Source organism: Crotalus tigris, unplaced genomic scaffold, assembly GCF_016545835.1.
Source record: "Crotalus tigris isolate CLP2741 ecotype Arizona unplaced genomic scaffold, ASM1654583v1 scf7180000017641.3106099, whole genome shotgun sequence".
Classification (NCBI taxonomy): Eukaryota; Metazoa; Chordata; class Lepidosauria; order Squamata; family Viperidae; genus Crotalus; species Crotalus tigris.
In genome coordinates, this window is record NW_024096535.1 from 778,506 (window position 1) to 794,075 (window position 15,570).

The 15,570-nt window shown below is 44.6% G+C and overlaps 1 protein-coding gene across 7 annotated transcripts in view; it reads right to left on the reverse strand.

Moving 5' to 3' along the window:
• Window positions 1-15,570, reverse strand: part of GPD2 (glycerol-3-phosphate dehydrogenase 2) — a 95,210-nt gene that overhangs the window by 62,157 nt on the left and 17,483 nt on the right. For all 7 annotated transcript variants that reach the window (XM_039335402.1, XM_039335400.1, XM_039335398.1 and 4 more), the window contains 2 exons: window positions 12,130-12,237; window positions 1,872-2,043 (listed from right to left, as the gene is read on the reverse strand). In XM_039335402.1, the coding sequence (XP_039191336.1) occupies window positions 1,872-2,043; window positions 12,130-12,228 (271 nt within the window). In that variant the 5' untranslated portion in view covers window positions 12,229-12,237. The remainder of the gene's footprint in view (window positions 1-1,871; window positions 2,044-12,129; window positions 12,238-15,570) is intronic.

Here is a 15,570-nt window from a genome sequence, read left to right on the forward strand (position 1 = left end):
CTACAGTGATTCCCTTAACCACTGTGGCAAGAAAGGTCGTAAAATACACCAAACTCACTTAAATTTCTCACTTAGCAACATAAATTTTGGGCTCAATTGTGGTCATTAAGTTGAGGACTACCTGTACTGCAAGTTTTGGTAGTTAGGAATTGTGGCAATTTTGAAAAGACAATTCACAATTAGGAAGGCAGAAGTTCTTTAGGATTTAAGGCAGTGGTTCTCAACCTGTGGGTCGGGACCCCATTTGGGGTTGAACGACCATTTCACGGGGGTCGCCAAACAATGCAGTCCGCCATTTTTTTCACTTTTCCTTAGCTGTGCTACTCCCTTTTATTCTATTGGCTTTTGAAAGCCAATAGAATAGACTCTCTTGAATCGAGTCTAATTCTATTGGCTTTCCAAAGCCAATAGGAATTGTCCAGGCTGTCTCTGCCCTGCTGAGCCCGCCAAAAGCCCCAGTCTGCAAACGGTGCTGCACCAGTTGAGTACTCCTCAACTTACGAGTAGTCCTCGACTTATGACCAGTTGGGGGTCACGGCATTAAAAAGGTTGAGAACCACTGATTTAAGGCAAACTGGCTTGGCAAGGAACACCCCAAAAATAGGTCATAACGTAACGCGCAGGCTGCCCACACAGCCAAGATGAGATGGATATATTGGACAATGACATTAAAAACAAACGGAATAGAAGAAAGCCTGCAAATCAAAAGAGATAATCTCAAATGCTCAAATTATATTCATTTCATCTTTTAAACAAAAGGCACTTTGTTGAATTCTCCATGCTTAGAAACTATGCTTCTGGAATATCAAAAGGCATGAGCCTCTTTAAGTTTTCAGAACTGGGAACTGTGATGTTAGCAACTTATCTCTATCATGATCCAAGACAGCATTTTAAAATGCCTTAGGCCTGTCACAGGCATTATATTGGATTGAACGACAAAGGTATAAGTGAGAGATAGAATATGAGAAGACCTCTTGTGGCATTGTATAATAAAGGAACTGTAGCAATTAAATCCGAGCTCTGTTAATCCTTTTTAAACACTGTACTATGAATAAAAAAAATCCCCAAACCTGTAAATATAATTTAAAAGAACCAATCAAAAAATTACAGTAAATAATACAAACCAACTACAGCAGATATGTCAAACACAAGGCCCAGGGGCTGAATGCGGCCCGCGAAGTGGTTTCATGTGGCCCGCGAAGCCATCCTGGAAACCGTGAGGGAACGGCCCCCGCTGCCTTGGCCCTGGCCCAGGAGGGCCGGGAGCCAATGTACAATTTTGTGGTGGCCATCTATGCTGAAACGCATTTAGTCTTAGCTCCACAAGGCTGTCTAGAAACAGTGAGCAACCAGCCCCTGCCGCGTCGGCCCCGCCCCCTGGGTGCATGCTGGGGAGGTGTCATCCTTTGTGAGGAATGAAGAAATGGACCATGCCTTGGCGTTTGCCCGGTCCCACCCCTTTCTGCCAGAGACCCTCACATCTGTCCCACTCCTGCCCAGGCCCCCACAGGCACCCTTGATGCAAACGATGTAGAGCTGGCCATGCTCACCCAGTAGGCCACGCCCACCAGTAGGCCGCACCCATCTTGGCCACACACACCCGCCCTGAGGGCAACCGCAATGCCAATGCGGCCCTCAATGAAATTGAGTTTGACACCTCTGAACTACAGTAAAAAAAACACAATACAGAAATACAATACAATACAGAAAAAAAATACAATAAAAATAAAAATAGAAAAAAAGGAAAAGGAAAAGCAATGAATTTAGATAGAACGAATCTACTTTTAATGTAAAAACATATTCCTAACTCTGGGACATATGAATGCCTAGATACAAAACAACCAACTTCTATATTTCCATGAATCACTTACCTCTTGTAACAGCATCTAATGCACAACCACTTCCTGTTGCACCTCCACCTATGATAAGAACATCAAATTCTGCGGTTTCTCTCAAAGCCTGGAAATGATTCTCCCTAGTTGGAAGGGAGCTTAGCATTGGTTTAAGTTTACATTCTGAAGCTTCCACAGATGCAAGATGACCCTGCAAAGATAAAGTGGAAGGAAGGAAGGAAGGAAGGAAGGAAGGAAGGAAGGAAGGAAGGAAGGAAGGAAGGAAGGAAGGAAGGAAGGAAGGAAGGAAGGAGTTGGGCATAATTTAATATTGATTTATAAAAAGCAGCACTACTAGTTCAAAATCCTTATCTATAGTCATTAAGAACAGCACAAAAGATTCATGTTTGAATAGCACTGAAATAAAATAATCCCAAAATATTATTACAAGTATTATCATCATCATTATTCAGTATGCCAGCATGCCCATTATTTTTCCTAAAATCGCTACAAAAGACTTAATGAAAGTGTCTTTAAATAAAAATCAGTAGACTAAGACCTTGCTTGCTGTGTTTTTGTTTTTACAAAAGACAATTGAAATTATTAAATATAAAACGCTAACAGCCTAAAAAAGAATTCATGAGACTGCAAAATAGCAACAATTGGCATTGGCTTCTGTGTGAGTGTGCATCTAATATTAGAAATGTAAAAATACATCTTTAGTTTTCTAGGTCTTCATATAATTGTATTGCTTTAGATGCTGAATTTACATTCTGAAAATGTGCTTTTTCTGTCTTAATTAAAACAAGCTGCTATTTTATAGCTACAAAGATATATCCTGCGCAAGTTTACGGTTTGCAAAATTCAATGTTTCATCACGTGTGTGATCACAGAACACATTTATTTCGAGAAGATGTATGCAAAAGTAAAACTGACTTATATGTATCCTAAGTACTTCTATGCATTATTAATATGATTCATTGTAAATTCATATTTTACTTTGAAACGAACTCTGAAAAAAGTAAAATAAATTCTTAACTAGGCAATCACATACATGTTTATTCAGCAGTAAGTCTAAGAAAGCACAAGCATATTTCTGCTAAGTGGGTCAAGTCCACATCCAAAATCTTCTATTATTGTCAGAATGTTGTTGCTGTTATAGACACAGCAGTAAAAAAAACACAGAACACTCAAATTACTTTTTAAGACCAATCTCTATACTGAATTTCAGCATTGTGAAAGCAACTATGAAGTTCAATACTAAAAATAATCTAAGAGCAAAAATATTTTAGAAACACCAAAAAACCATGTTCACTTGAAAATGGAATTGAAAACCTCGTAAGATGTACTCTTCTACCACTGTTTAAATCAGTGGTTCTCAACCTGTGAGTCGGGACCCCAGTTGGGGTCGAACGACCATTTCACGGGGGTCGCCAAACAACGCAGTCCGCCATTTTTTCCCCCTTTTCCTTAGCTGGGCTACTCCCTTTTATTCTATTGGCTTTTGAAAGCCAATAGAATAGACTCTCTTGAATAGAGTCTAATTCTATTGGCATTCAAAAGCCAATAGGAATTGTCCAGGCTGTCTCTGCCCTGCTGAGCCCGCCAAAAGTCCCATTCTGCAAACAGTGCTGCACCAGTTGAGTAGTTCTCGACTTACGACCAGTTGAGTAGTCCTCGACTTACGACCGGTTGGGGGTCGCGGCATTAAAAAGGTTGAGAACCACTGGTTTAAATAAATGCTACTGAAAATCTCTTTCAGATTATTCTTTTCATTATGGGAAAGTCAAGGATTAAGCAAATGTGAACAAAGATGACTTGAACAAGTTTGTTACATGCCTAAATCCTCTCCCCATTTTAAGCCTTTGCATGATCATACTAAGCATCGGCATAAGGCTCTTATCCAAAGTTTTTCACTTAAAAATATAACAAAAGTTTTTAAAAGGGGCGTTGACTTACCTGAACGCCTTTTCTCAGCACGGAGATGGATAATCCACGCAGTGGGTTGAGACTGTATTCCTGGCCAATCAGATCAGTCAGCCAAAGTTGCCACGCCCCGTCTTGGACCATGATCCTTTAGTCTTGACTCGAGCGCATCCATTGACTGACAGTAAGACGTTTTGGCTCCACTAAATATACCCTATTATTCTAGTCTATAAGGGTGGGTGTGGATTATCCATCTCCGTGCTGAGAAAAGGCGTTCAGGTCAGTCAACGCCCCTTCTCCAGCACTGGAGATGGATAATCCACGCAGTGGGACATACCAAAGCCTATTGTCCCTTGGTTTGGGGAATAGACTGGTCCCGTGTGCAACTTTGGTCTAGCACCTGCTGGAGAACCCTCCTACCGAAGGAGGCCTCTGCAGAGGAGTACCTGTCGATTTTGTAAGGACGAATGAATGGAGAGGGCGAGGCCCAAGTGGCTGCCCTGCATACCTCTTCAATAGAAGCCTGCATGGCCCATGCTGCTGAGGTGGCAGCACTCCTTGTGGAATGGGCTGTGATATGCTTGGGGACTTGCAAGGACTCCGCCTGGTATGCCCCCGTGATGCATGCCCTAATCCACCTACCGATGGTAGAGGACGAGACCTTCCGGCCCCTAGTAGCAGGGTTGAAGGATATGAAAAGCGCGTCCGAGCGTCGGAATTCCGCTGTGCGTGAAATGTAATGTCTTAGTGCCCTGCGTACGTCCAAGGTGTGCCATTGTTGCTCCAGGGGATGAGCTGGGTTTGGACAGAAGTCTGGTAGGACTATTTCCTGTGATCTGTGAAAAAGGGAGTTGACCTTTGGAATGAATGGTCTATTCTTAGGACTACCTTGTCCCTGTGAAAATGGCACAGGTCCTTCCTCATTGAGAGAGAAGCTAACTCGGATATCCGCCGAGCTGACGTGATGGCTACCAAGAATGCTACCTTATGGGTCAGATAGCGAAAGTCACATGTTTTGAGTGGTTCGAAGGGCGCTCTGGTAAGAGCTTGTAGTACTCGTGGTAGTTCCCACGATGGACACCTGTGCACGGTTGGCGGTCTGATGTTTGCAGCCCCCTTGAGGAAGGATCGTATTAAGGGATGCTTGCCCAAGGATTCACCGGGGCTGGCAGAAAGTATAGTTGAGAGGGCGGCGATTTGCCTGCGCAGTGTTTTTGGCGAGAGGTCCCTCTCTAGGCCATCTAGTAAAAATTCTAGGATCTTGGGAATTGTGATCCCTTCGAGTAACAAGTCCTGTTTAGAGCACCATGATTGGAAGCTTCTCCATGTGGCCTCGTAGATACGGTTCGTGGAGGGGCGCCTTGATGCCTGTATGACCCTAATTACACCCTGTGAGCAAGCCCCCTTGGCTAAAATTGACCGTTCAAGAGCCAGACGGCTAGTTGTAGCCATTGTGGCTCTGGGTGGGAGATCTACCCCTGCTTGAGGGAGATCCTCTCCGGAGGAATCCGCCATGGATTCGTGCGGGAGAGACTCCTCAAGTCTGCGAACCAAGGTCTCCTTGGCCAATAAGGGGCCACAAGGATTACCTCGGCCCTTTCCCGCAGAATCTTGCGTACTACAGCCGGAAGGAGAGGTAAGGGTGGAAACGCGTACAGGAGCCCCCTTGGCCATGGGCTCCGTAACGCGTCCGTCTGCTCTGCTACCTTGGATGGGAATCGGGAGAAGAAGCGAGTTAGGTGGGCATTGGAAGGAGAGGCAAAAAGGTCCACCTGGGGAAGCCCGAAGCGGTGACAGACCTCCCTGAAGATCCTCGGGTGTAGTTGCCACTCCGAGTGATCTATTGTTGATCTGCTCAACAGATCTGCTTGGATGTTTGCCTCCCCCGATATGTGGTCGGCCTTTATGGAGGCCAGATTTTGTTCCGCCCAGGCCCCCAGTAGGAGGGCCTCGGCCGAGAGCGAGCGAGAGTGTGTGCCCCCCTGACGGTTTATGTGGGCCTTGGCTGTCACGTTGTCCGTCAGGACCAGTACGTGCCTGCCTTTTATGCTGCTGTGAAAATGCCTTAACGCTAGGTGAATAGCCCGCAGCTCGAGCCAGTTTATGTTGTGTCGGAGATCCACCGCTGACCAGCGGCCCTGTGTCCACTTGGTCCCCAAGTGGCCTCCCCAGCCGAATAAGCTCGCATCTGTTGTGACTACTACTCTGTCTGGTTCCCTGAAGGGGGACCCCCTGAGGAGAGCTGGAGATAGCCACCACCTGAGGGAGTGTCGTACTCTCAGAGGTATGCCTACCCTCTTCCGGGATGCACTGATTTGTTGTCTCTGAAACGGGAGCATGAACCATTGCAGTTCTCTTGAGTGCAGCCTTGCCCAAGGAACTATTGCTATGGTCGATATCATCTTCCCTAGCAGCTGGGAGAGGCAGACCAGCGTCACTGACTGAACGCGGCTTACCTGTTTTACGGCTTTCTTTATGCTGCTGAGGCGTTCCTGTGATAGGTACACCTTGCATTCCTTTGTGTCTATGACCGCTCCCAGGTGGAGTATTCTCGTAGTTGGGGTTAGATGGCTCTTTGGAAAGTTCACCGAGAAGCCGTGGTCCTGCAGCATTTTTATCACTAACTTTAGGTCCGCCCGAGACTGCTGGGCGGACGATGACTGGATTAGAATATCGTCCAGGTAGCACTGGACTCTGACTGGTACGTTTCTTAGTTGTGCTGCCAGAACCGCCAGAATCTTGGTGAACACCCTGGGCGCTGATGACAGGCCGAATGGAAGTGCCCTGTATTGAAAATGGTGCCCCCTGTAGGCAAACCGTAGAAAGCGGCGGTGAGCCAGAGAGATAGGGATGTGCAAGTATGCCTCCGTGAGGTCGATCGATGCCAGAAAATCCCCTTTCCTTACGCTTCCAAGGATGGAGCGTAGTGTCTGCATTTTGAATTTGCGGTATTTTATGTAGAAATTTAGCCTTTTCAAATCCAAAACGGCTCTCCAACCCCCTGAGGGTTTTGGGACCGCGAAGAGGATAGAATAAAACCCCTGGTCTCTCTGGTTCATAGGCACCGGCTCTACGGCCCGTATGTTTAGAAGGTGCTGAACGGCCTCGTTCATGAGCCTTCTCTTTGTTGGGTTTGTGGGACAGGGGCACGGGCGGAAGCGGTTCGGGGGCTTTGAGAGAAATTCTAGAGATAGACCATGACGTATGGTGTTCCTGACCCATACGTCCGTGGTGGTCTCTTCCCACTGGGGAGCAAACCCTGCTAGTCTGCCCCCTATGGGAAGGTCTGGGCGGGAGTCATCTGGTACGGCGGAAGGGGCGGTTGTTCCCCCGAAAGGGCCGTCTTCCCTGTGTTTGCCTATGTCTTGTGTTCTGTCTGTCCCCCTGTCTTTCCCTATCCTGTCTAGCTTGGAAGGGTTGGGAATTTTGAAAGTAGTTGACCCTGGCTTCCGTACGAAAGGATTGTTTCCTTCCCCAGGAGCCGGGTCTCTTGTCCTGCCTTTTAAGCATGTGTTTAAGGACCTTGCGCTTGTCCTTGTTCTCTGTCAGGTATGGCGTTAGTGCCTCACCAAACAGCTTTGCCCCTTGGTACGGAGCCGAAGCCAATTTCCACTTGGATTTGGTATCCGCCTGCCAGTTCTTTAGCCAGAGGATGCGCCTGCTCGTGTTGTTTGCCGCCATTGCCTTGGCTGAAAACTTGGTCGCTAAAAGTGTTGCGTCCGACGCATATTCCGTGGCCGCTACCATTTTGCTGAGTTCCTGGTGAGTGCGTATATCCTCCATGGGAACCCGGCCCTGTAACTCACGGAGCCAACAAAGTGTGGCTCTGGAGAAAAAGGACGCAGAGGTAGACGCCCTGGTAGCCCAAGCTATTGCCTGGTGCGTTCTCCTGTAGTTGGACTCACTCTTTCGGTCCTCGGCTTTAAGAGCCTCAGCAAAATCTCCTGATATGGCCGTGTCCGATATCAGGGGACCTATGGGTTCGTCCACCACCGGCACCTCCAATGTTCCCTCTAGCTCCCTTGCTACGTTAAATAGCTTCCTCTCCGCATTGCTAGGAAGCGGTAGGGAGGTTGGCGCTGCCCACTGTTTCCTTATTGTGTTTAGGAACATGGTCGGGCATGGTATGCGGTGTTGAGTGGTTACCTTTTCGGCGAACGTCGGCTCAGCCTCCGTGTCAACTGTGACAGGCTCCGCTGGTGTCCCATGCCCCAGATGGGCTGTGGCCTCAGCCTTGCGCAGAATAGTAACAAAAAGAGAAGGGTTAAACAGGCCGCTGAAGGACGGCCCTTGAGGTGAGGTGTCCTCCTCCTCCTCAGACATTTGAATCCCTTGTGACGTACCTGGCTGGTCCAGGTAAGCTTCCTCAGAGACCGACGAGTCTGAGATGGAGGAGAGGTCCTGATGGTCCTCCGTTTCCTCCCGATGCCTCGTTCTAAGTCCTAGAGGCTTGGCTTTTGAAGTTTGAGCCCTGGCCTCAAATGCACGGTCCACTGCCTGTGCTATTAGGGTAGCTAGCAGATCCCCTGTCAATGCAGGAGGAGTGACCATTGCCTGCGACCCTGCAGGTGCTGTGGTTAGCATGGTCCTCGGGGTTTCCTGTAACCTCCGTGGGGAGGGGGATCGGGAGAGCGATGAGAATTCGCCTATCCCACCCTCTGTTTGGGACTGTGATGAGTTCCCTAATGACCAAATGGCCCGTGGGGATGAAGGGAGACCCAGCGGTAGGTCAGGACCTATTCCCCCATTCTGCCTATTTTCAATTCTGGCCCTTTTCTGGGCTCTGTCGAACTCTTTTTCTAGGGCTTGGTGTCTTCTGATTGCCTGTTTGTCAGCCTTCTTTGATGACTTCCTTGCAGCCTTTCTAGGGGCTGCAGAGGATTCCGAATCCTCTGAAGCAGGTGCTCCAGAGGATGAAGGCGGGGCTCCAGTGGAGGGAATGATTGCTTCCTCCATTCTCCACTAACGCTGGGCCGCGATAGGGGGGACCCAGGTAGTAGGAGAGCTCCAACTTTGAGTAAGGACAGGCGCACTACTGGGGGCGTCTGGAACTCAGGAGCAGACTCTGCAAAATTGTCAGAGTTAGTCACTGTGCACGGATAAGAACAGGCACGCTAATGGGAATGCCTGGAACCCGGCTTGACTATGGTGGGTAAGGACAGGCACGCGACTGGGGATGCCTGGAACCCACCACTAAATCCAGAGGCGTACGGGCCACTAATGGGGGACCCGAAGTCTGGAAGGAGCCAAAGGCAACTAAACACAGTTAGTTATGAAAGGTTCTTATTTACTTTAGGTAGAAGACACCAAGTCCTGGAACCAGTAGCTATGTGTCTGATTTGAATGTCTCTGAATGAATAATAGATGCTTTAGTACCCCAGTACTGCTTGCCTATTAATTCACTCCAGCGGCTGAACCTAGCTTTCTTAAGGAACTTTAACTCCCCTGTTTGGACAAAAAATATGGCCGCCGCTGCCAGGAAACTACTGCGCATGTGTTAACAAGGCTGCCTATGCCACGTGCGGTTGTAACAAAGAGCTGCGCGTGCTTCCAGCTGTGCAGACAATGGCACCTCGTTTAAAAAATCCTGAGCAGCCTGGAGTGAAAAGACTGCTCCTTCGCACGCCAGCTGTTTCCCTTAATCAATCTCCCTCCCAGCATGCGTCCCCTTTGTCCTCCGCTTCCCTTGCTAACTGCTTGCCTTTCTGTCTTTTTTTTTTGTTTGTTTGTTTGTTTTAAACGCGAGGGGTTGCCCGAGCCTCCCCGTTTGTTTAAGGCGGCTGCCGGCTGCTGGAAGGTGGCTGGGGTTGGTTAGGGAGGGGAGTTAGGGATTTCCCCCTTTTAAGTGGGGGTGGTTTCCCCTGTAGGAATCTGACTTCCTGAGTTTTACAATTTAGCAAGGAAATTTTTGAGTGGTCAATTAAATTGAATTAAATTATCTCTAATTAACTTTTAAACTAAGCAATTTCAGCTACTAGAAAAAATCCCCCCTAATGGAAAGGAACTATACCTGCCCAGGAGCCAAAAGTTGTAGATGTCTCGCATGGCCAGATCAGTCAAGACTAAAGGATCATGGTCCAAGACGGGGCGTGGCAACTTTGGCTGACTGATCTGATTGGCCAGGAATACAGTCTCAACCCACTGCGTGGATTATCCATCTCCAGTGCTGGAGAACTTCATTTTCCTGTCTTCAATGCTGCTTTGGCAAAGAATAATCAATGAATTCCTAAAAATGCAGACAGAACAGCTTGCTGCTGAATGCTTACTAGTTGTACAGTAAATGAGATGTTTCTAGAAGACAGAATATAAAATTGGCCCGCATGTTAATTGGCTTAGGTCTTCTCTCAGCACAGGTGAGTGTTGAAAAGTCTTGCTTACAAAAAAAAATAACAGAGCCAATTAAAGCTTCCTTCTCTCCTGCTAATCTGGAGATCATTTACCACATCCTCTACATGACTGACAGGCATAATAAAGGTAGTTCTGCCCCACAATTAGGTATGTCAACAGGACAAACAGGCCATCTTCTTGTGCAACAATCTTTCCACTTGGTATCATCTGTTGGATATGGGCAGACAACAGCTGTAAGTGGTGGAAAAGTCAGAATAAAGGAAAAACACAGGATTTCTCTTGTTCTCTTGCCATTTTTACTTTCTCTGTCTATATACCCCATGGTTGCACAGAATATAAATTTCCACTTTTAATTATTAGGAAACTCAGTGGTCCCAGATTTACAACTGAAACATTGTAAGACGGGGGGTTTACTACTGCATACTACTATGCTACTTTTCCAGCCTTTAATTGTATTTTTCAACTCTAGATGAAAACTCTTACAACAAATAACACGGGCTATACCAAACTCCTTCTATATTCAACTTTATGAAAGAATCAGCATCTTCACAGTATTCCCTATGCTTAAACTTCTGTATGTATGCATGCACACGCAAGCACACCTTCAAGTCATGGTTGACTCCTGGCAACTGCCTAGATAAGTCCCCGCAGGTTTTTTTTTTAGCAAGATTTCAGAAATGGTTTGCTATTGTCTTCTTCTAAGGGCCAAGAGAGAGAGAGTGGCCCAGGATCACACAGCTGTTCTTAGTCTCCAGGTTTCTAGCCTGGTGTTTAACCCCTACACCAGGGGTAGGCAACCTTGGCTCTTTTATGACTCGTGGACTTCAACTCCCAGGAATTCTGAGAATTGAAGTCCACGAGTCATAAAAGAGCCAAGGTTGCCTACCCAAACTGGCTCTCTTAAACTGGCAATGATATTCTTACCTATATTCGATTAAAATGTGAAATACGGCTGAAACTACCAAGAGTTTTTTTTTAATGACTGTAAAGGTTATAACTTATCTATTCCTTAATTTTCACTTTCTAATCTGAAACTCTGGAGAACCTAAAAGGAATACGAAGCTTTTAATTTCCTTTCTTTTCATCCAATGTGGAAGATGTCATCTCAACACAACAATTATTAATTATAGTCATGGCTCACTCTTTATATCCTTGAACTGTTGGATGAGACCACAAAGCCACACTAAGAAGAGGTAAAGGGTTTCCCTATCCAGTTGTGTCCAACTTTAGGGAGCGGTGCTCATCTCCGTTTCCTAGCTGAGGGAGCCGGCATTGTCCAAGGACATTTCCATGGTCATCTAGTTCAGAGGTCCCCAACCTTTTGGGTACCAGGGACCAGTTACGTGGAGAGAAGTTTTTTTCATGGACCGGAGGGGGCGTGGTTTTGTGCGCTGCCTGCATCCCACGAATGGGGCTTTCCTTGTTTGTGTACTGGTTGCTGAGATGCCGCGGCCCAGTACTGGTCCACGGACTGGGGGTTGGAGACCTCTTATCTAGCTGGCATGACTATACAATGAAGTGCACAGAACGTTGTTACCTTCCCACCAAAGTGGTGCCTGTATATTTACTTGCATTAGGATGTTTTCGAACTGCTAGGATGTCAAGGGGCAAATTATTAAATATTCAAATAGAGCTTCTTATTAATTATATTTTGCCAATGAAACAATTAGATTTCATCTTATTGTATGAATACAAAATTAGCCTCCATAATTATTACTGATTGAAGATTTCAAAAACATTAAAAGTTTTAAATTACATTTGATATGCTACTTGTATCTTTTATAATCTAATTACTACAAAGAGGATGGTGTGAAATGGTACAAAAACCGACTTTGAAATTTATTTAGAAATGAATGAACTTTTCATTGGTGCAACCATAAAATAATATACAGCCAGTATTCTTGGTTGAAGCCTCTTTCAATTTGTATAACTTTTATACAGCACCAACCCACCATTACAATATTAATGCAATAGAAATACCATATCTGCATGAAATTTACAAGTATTAAACCAATTTACTTACCTTTTTTCTATATTGAGAAACTTGTGAGAGGGCAAAAACAGTTGAAATGGCTCCTCCTCCTATGAGGATAGTTCCTTTCACTGCCTTCCGAAATGCCATGATTTAGTTCTAGAAGGAAGAAAAAAAACAATCAGGAAAGTTTACCAAGTTTCCTCTAAAACTTGAATAAGAAACTTGAGGAAGTCTGTGTAATGCATACGAGAGTGAGTTTAAAAGGTTCATGAAGGGACAGCCACATTAGGTAAGGAACTTTGGCTAGAACATTTAGCTTTGCTGACTAAAAAGAAATACGATTCCATTCCAGAGTCCTTTGAAGAACTGTTTGATTATGAGTAAAGACTAGCTCAAACATTGGCAATCTTAGTATTACTGCACTGCAAAACACAAATAGTCGAAAGCCCAAGTCTCAAAAATAATAACTCCCATCATAGCCTGTTTACTTATAGTATTAACATTATTGCATTTTAGCCATAAGTGTATTCAAGTCAATTCAATATCATTAATTCAAAAAGACCTCAGATTATACTGTTCTCACAAGAACATATCTGAAGATGCCGATGATACATAGGGCTTTGGCTCTGTTTCTATTAGACCTAGAAATAACAAGAGAACATGTATGCCCCAATTCACAGAAAATAATTGGAGTCCTTTTCTCAGCCCATGAGATATATCATATTACTGCACCCACATGTCATCCAGCAGCAAGCTTGTAACTACTCTCTTCCTTCCTCAAAGACTAGTTGTGGGAAAGTCCTACATCTACCCATACAAAATCAAAGATATACGTAATTCTCTGTGTATAGTACTACCTAACCCCGAAGCACAATGTAAACCAGCTACTGCAGAAAATACCCTAAAAAGACTTTATTTTCTCGTCCTAACATTCTAAGCTGCTATGTTTTCTTACAATGTCCTTCTCAGCATGGTAGCAGCAGTGATACTGTGCAACTTTGCCCAGTCTGATATATTTCGCAAATATATTGTACATTATATTCAAGTCCTAGCCTTAGCCATGAAAACCAACTGGGTGACCTTGGGGCCAGTCACTCTCTCTCAGTCCAACTCATCTCACAGGGTTGTTGTTGTGGGGAAAATAGGAAAAGTAAAATATGTTGGATATATTTGCTGACTTGAGTTATTTGTAAAAATAATAAAGGCATATATATAAACAAGCAAACAAACAAACAAATATGGTCCCAGTCCAATTCATGCAGAAAAATTCCACTCAATTGATTTCCGAAATCAAATTGTGGTTTCCCCAAAACTACAAGTTTTAGAACTTCCAACAGCCAAAGTGTTTGAAAGGTACCAGGATGAGGAAGTTTGGCACAACATAAATACTGACAAAATTAATTCACAAACAGAAGTTGGCCTGTAGTGTCTATAAGCCCCTTCCCCTGAAGCGTCCCCATATCTGCCAAAATTAAAAAAAGGGGGGGGATCAAATTTTTGGCTGGTTATGTCATTGTATGACACTGAACAGTGATACTGTAGGCAGAAAAAAACGGACCATGCAAAAATATCTTGCTTTATTATTCAAATATATATGGGAAGCTTTACATTATTAGTACTCTCTTATTTCTCTTTAGCGCAGTGGTACTCAACCTTTCTAATGCCGTGACCCCATAATACAGTTCCCCATGTTGTGGTGACTCCCAAGTGAGTGTGGCCACCAATAAGAGGGAGTAGGACAGCTAGGGAAAAGGGAAAAAAATGGCGGACAGCATGGTTTGGCGACCCCGGTGAAATGGTCATTTGACCCCAAATGGGGTCCCGACCCACAGGTTGAGAACCACTGCTTTAGCGGGATGGAAGGAATCATTATTTTTGTTGTTTGTAATGATACGATGAGCACCAAACTGAAGAAGGTTGAGTCATCTCAACAAACTCTGATTATAATGTGGGAAGTCAGCCGCCCCCCCAGAAAAGGAAATATTAAAATGGCAGAAATATATATTTCCTCAAAGGATCTTAAAGAGGCAGAAAAGCATGTCCAGTTTTTCTTAATAACCCCAGCTCTCCCTCCCTCAAGCAGAAACCAGCTCTGTACAAATGCAGATGTAAACCATCAGGAAGGTTGAAGCTAGGAGATTAAGAAGACAAAGACACCTAAAATCTACATACCTCACCCAAACTCTAAGAGTCATTAGCCCCAGCCCCAGGGAAGCAGGATATGACCTTTGGGACATAATAGGATTAACCCATCACCATCAGAATACCAGAAAAGCACACTCAGACTCAGGTCAAAGTTCATGCCACAGGAACAACTCCAAACAAAAGGGTCCAGAGGATATAAAAAACTATTCCCTACATGTGCTCAGCCCTTTTTTTCTCTCTTTTCTGCCAGACCCATCTTTCTGTCTGGCTCTCCTCTTCAATAAACTGCAACCTTCTTTCTAAAGCAGTTGCCATGTTGTTTATCCCTGGCTTGGACTGAACCATGATGAAGACTTTTTTTCCAACAATAAAAAGCAGTTGCCAAGCAGGTCAGACTACTTGTCCACCTACCTCAGCTTTCCCCAATCTGATAGCCTTCAAATGTATTGGAACCAACATTCATATGCGGCCTCTAAAAAAATTCCAAAAACTGTCTCAACACAACTCAAGGAGCATGAGATTGATGAAAATCCATCTAGCCCAGTCCTATCTCTCTCTAGTCCCAGTTGTAGCAGCTATCCAAAGACTTTTCAAATGACCTTCTCCCTGACTTTTTAATGGGATTTTTTTCCCCAGGAATCTTCTGCATGGCATGTAGCCTCTTCTCAATGCATTATATATTATATTATACCACATGGCCCCAGTCCTATTCACGCGCAAAAATTCTATTTAGGAATTTCTGGAAGGCCTTTTTGATGGGAAAATACTAAGAAACAGCCTCCAAAACTGAAAAACTCTCCTGAAAGAAAACAACAGCAAACCACATCTGTCACTGTTGCCAGGAAAATGACATGGATATGCCCATGAAATTGCTAGGTATCAAGCTCGACTCAAAGGTGCTTTTTTTTTTCCTTCTATCTATAAAATCTGATGGCAGAAAAAGGGGTGCATAAACACCCTTTCACAAAAATCATTTGGACTGGTTTTCTCAGTCCTCCAGATGTGTATAAACCATATATTGATTTCAAGAGGGCTGATGCAAATGCTATTCTCCAAGTAGGTGGAACAGGCTATGTGTTGGGATATAAGAATAGCCCTGCCATTGAGAAAATATTGACTGTGGAATGAGGAATGCACGCTTATCAAATCCAATCATCAGTTACACCCTGGTAAGCCATTCTTTTTCAGCAGCTATTCTTCCTTTGTACAAACTGTCCTAATTACACAACCTCTTCAATTAGGTTTTATGGAAAAGCATTAAAGAACTTTATGAAAAACCATGGAACTTTTAAAATATTCTTCCTAAAGTAAGATTATCTAAAGTTATTGCCGTATATCTTTTAT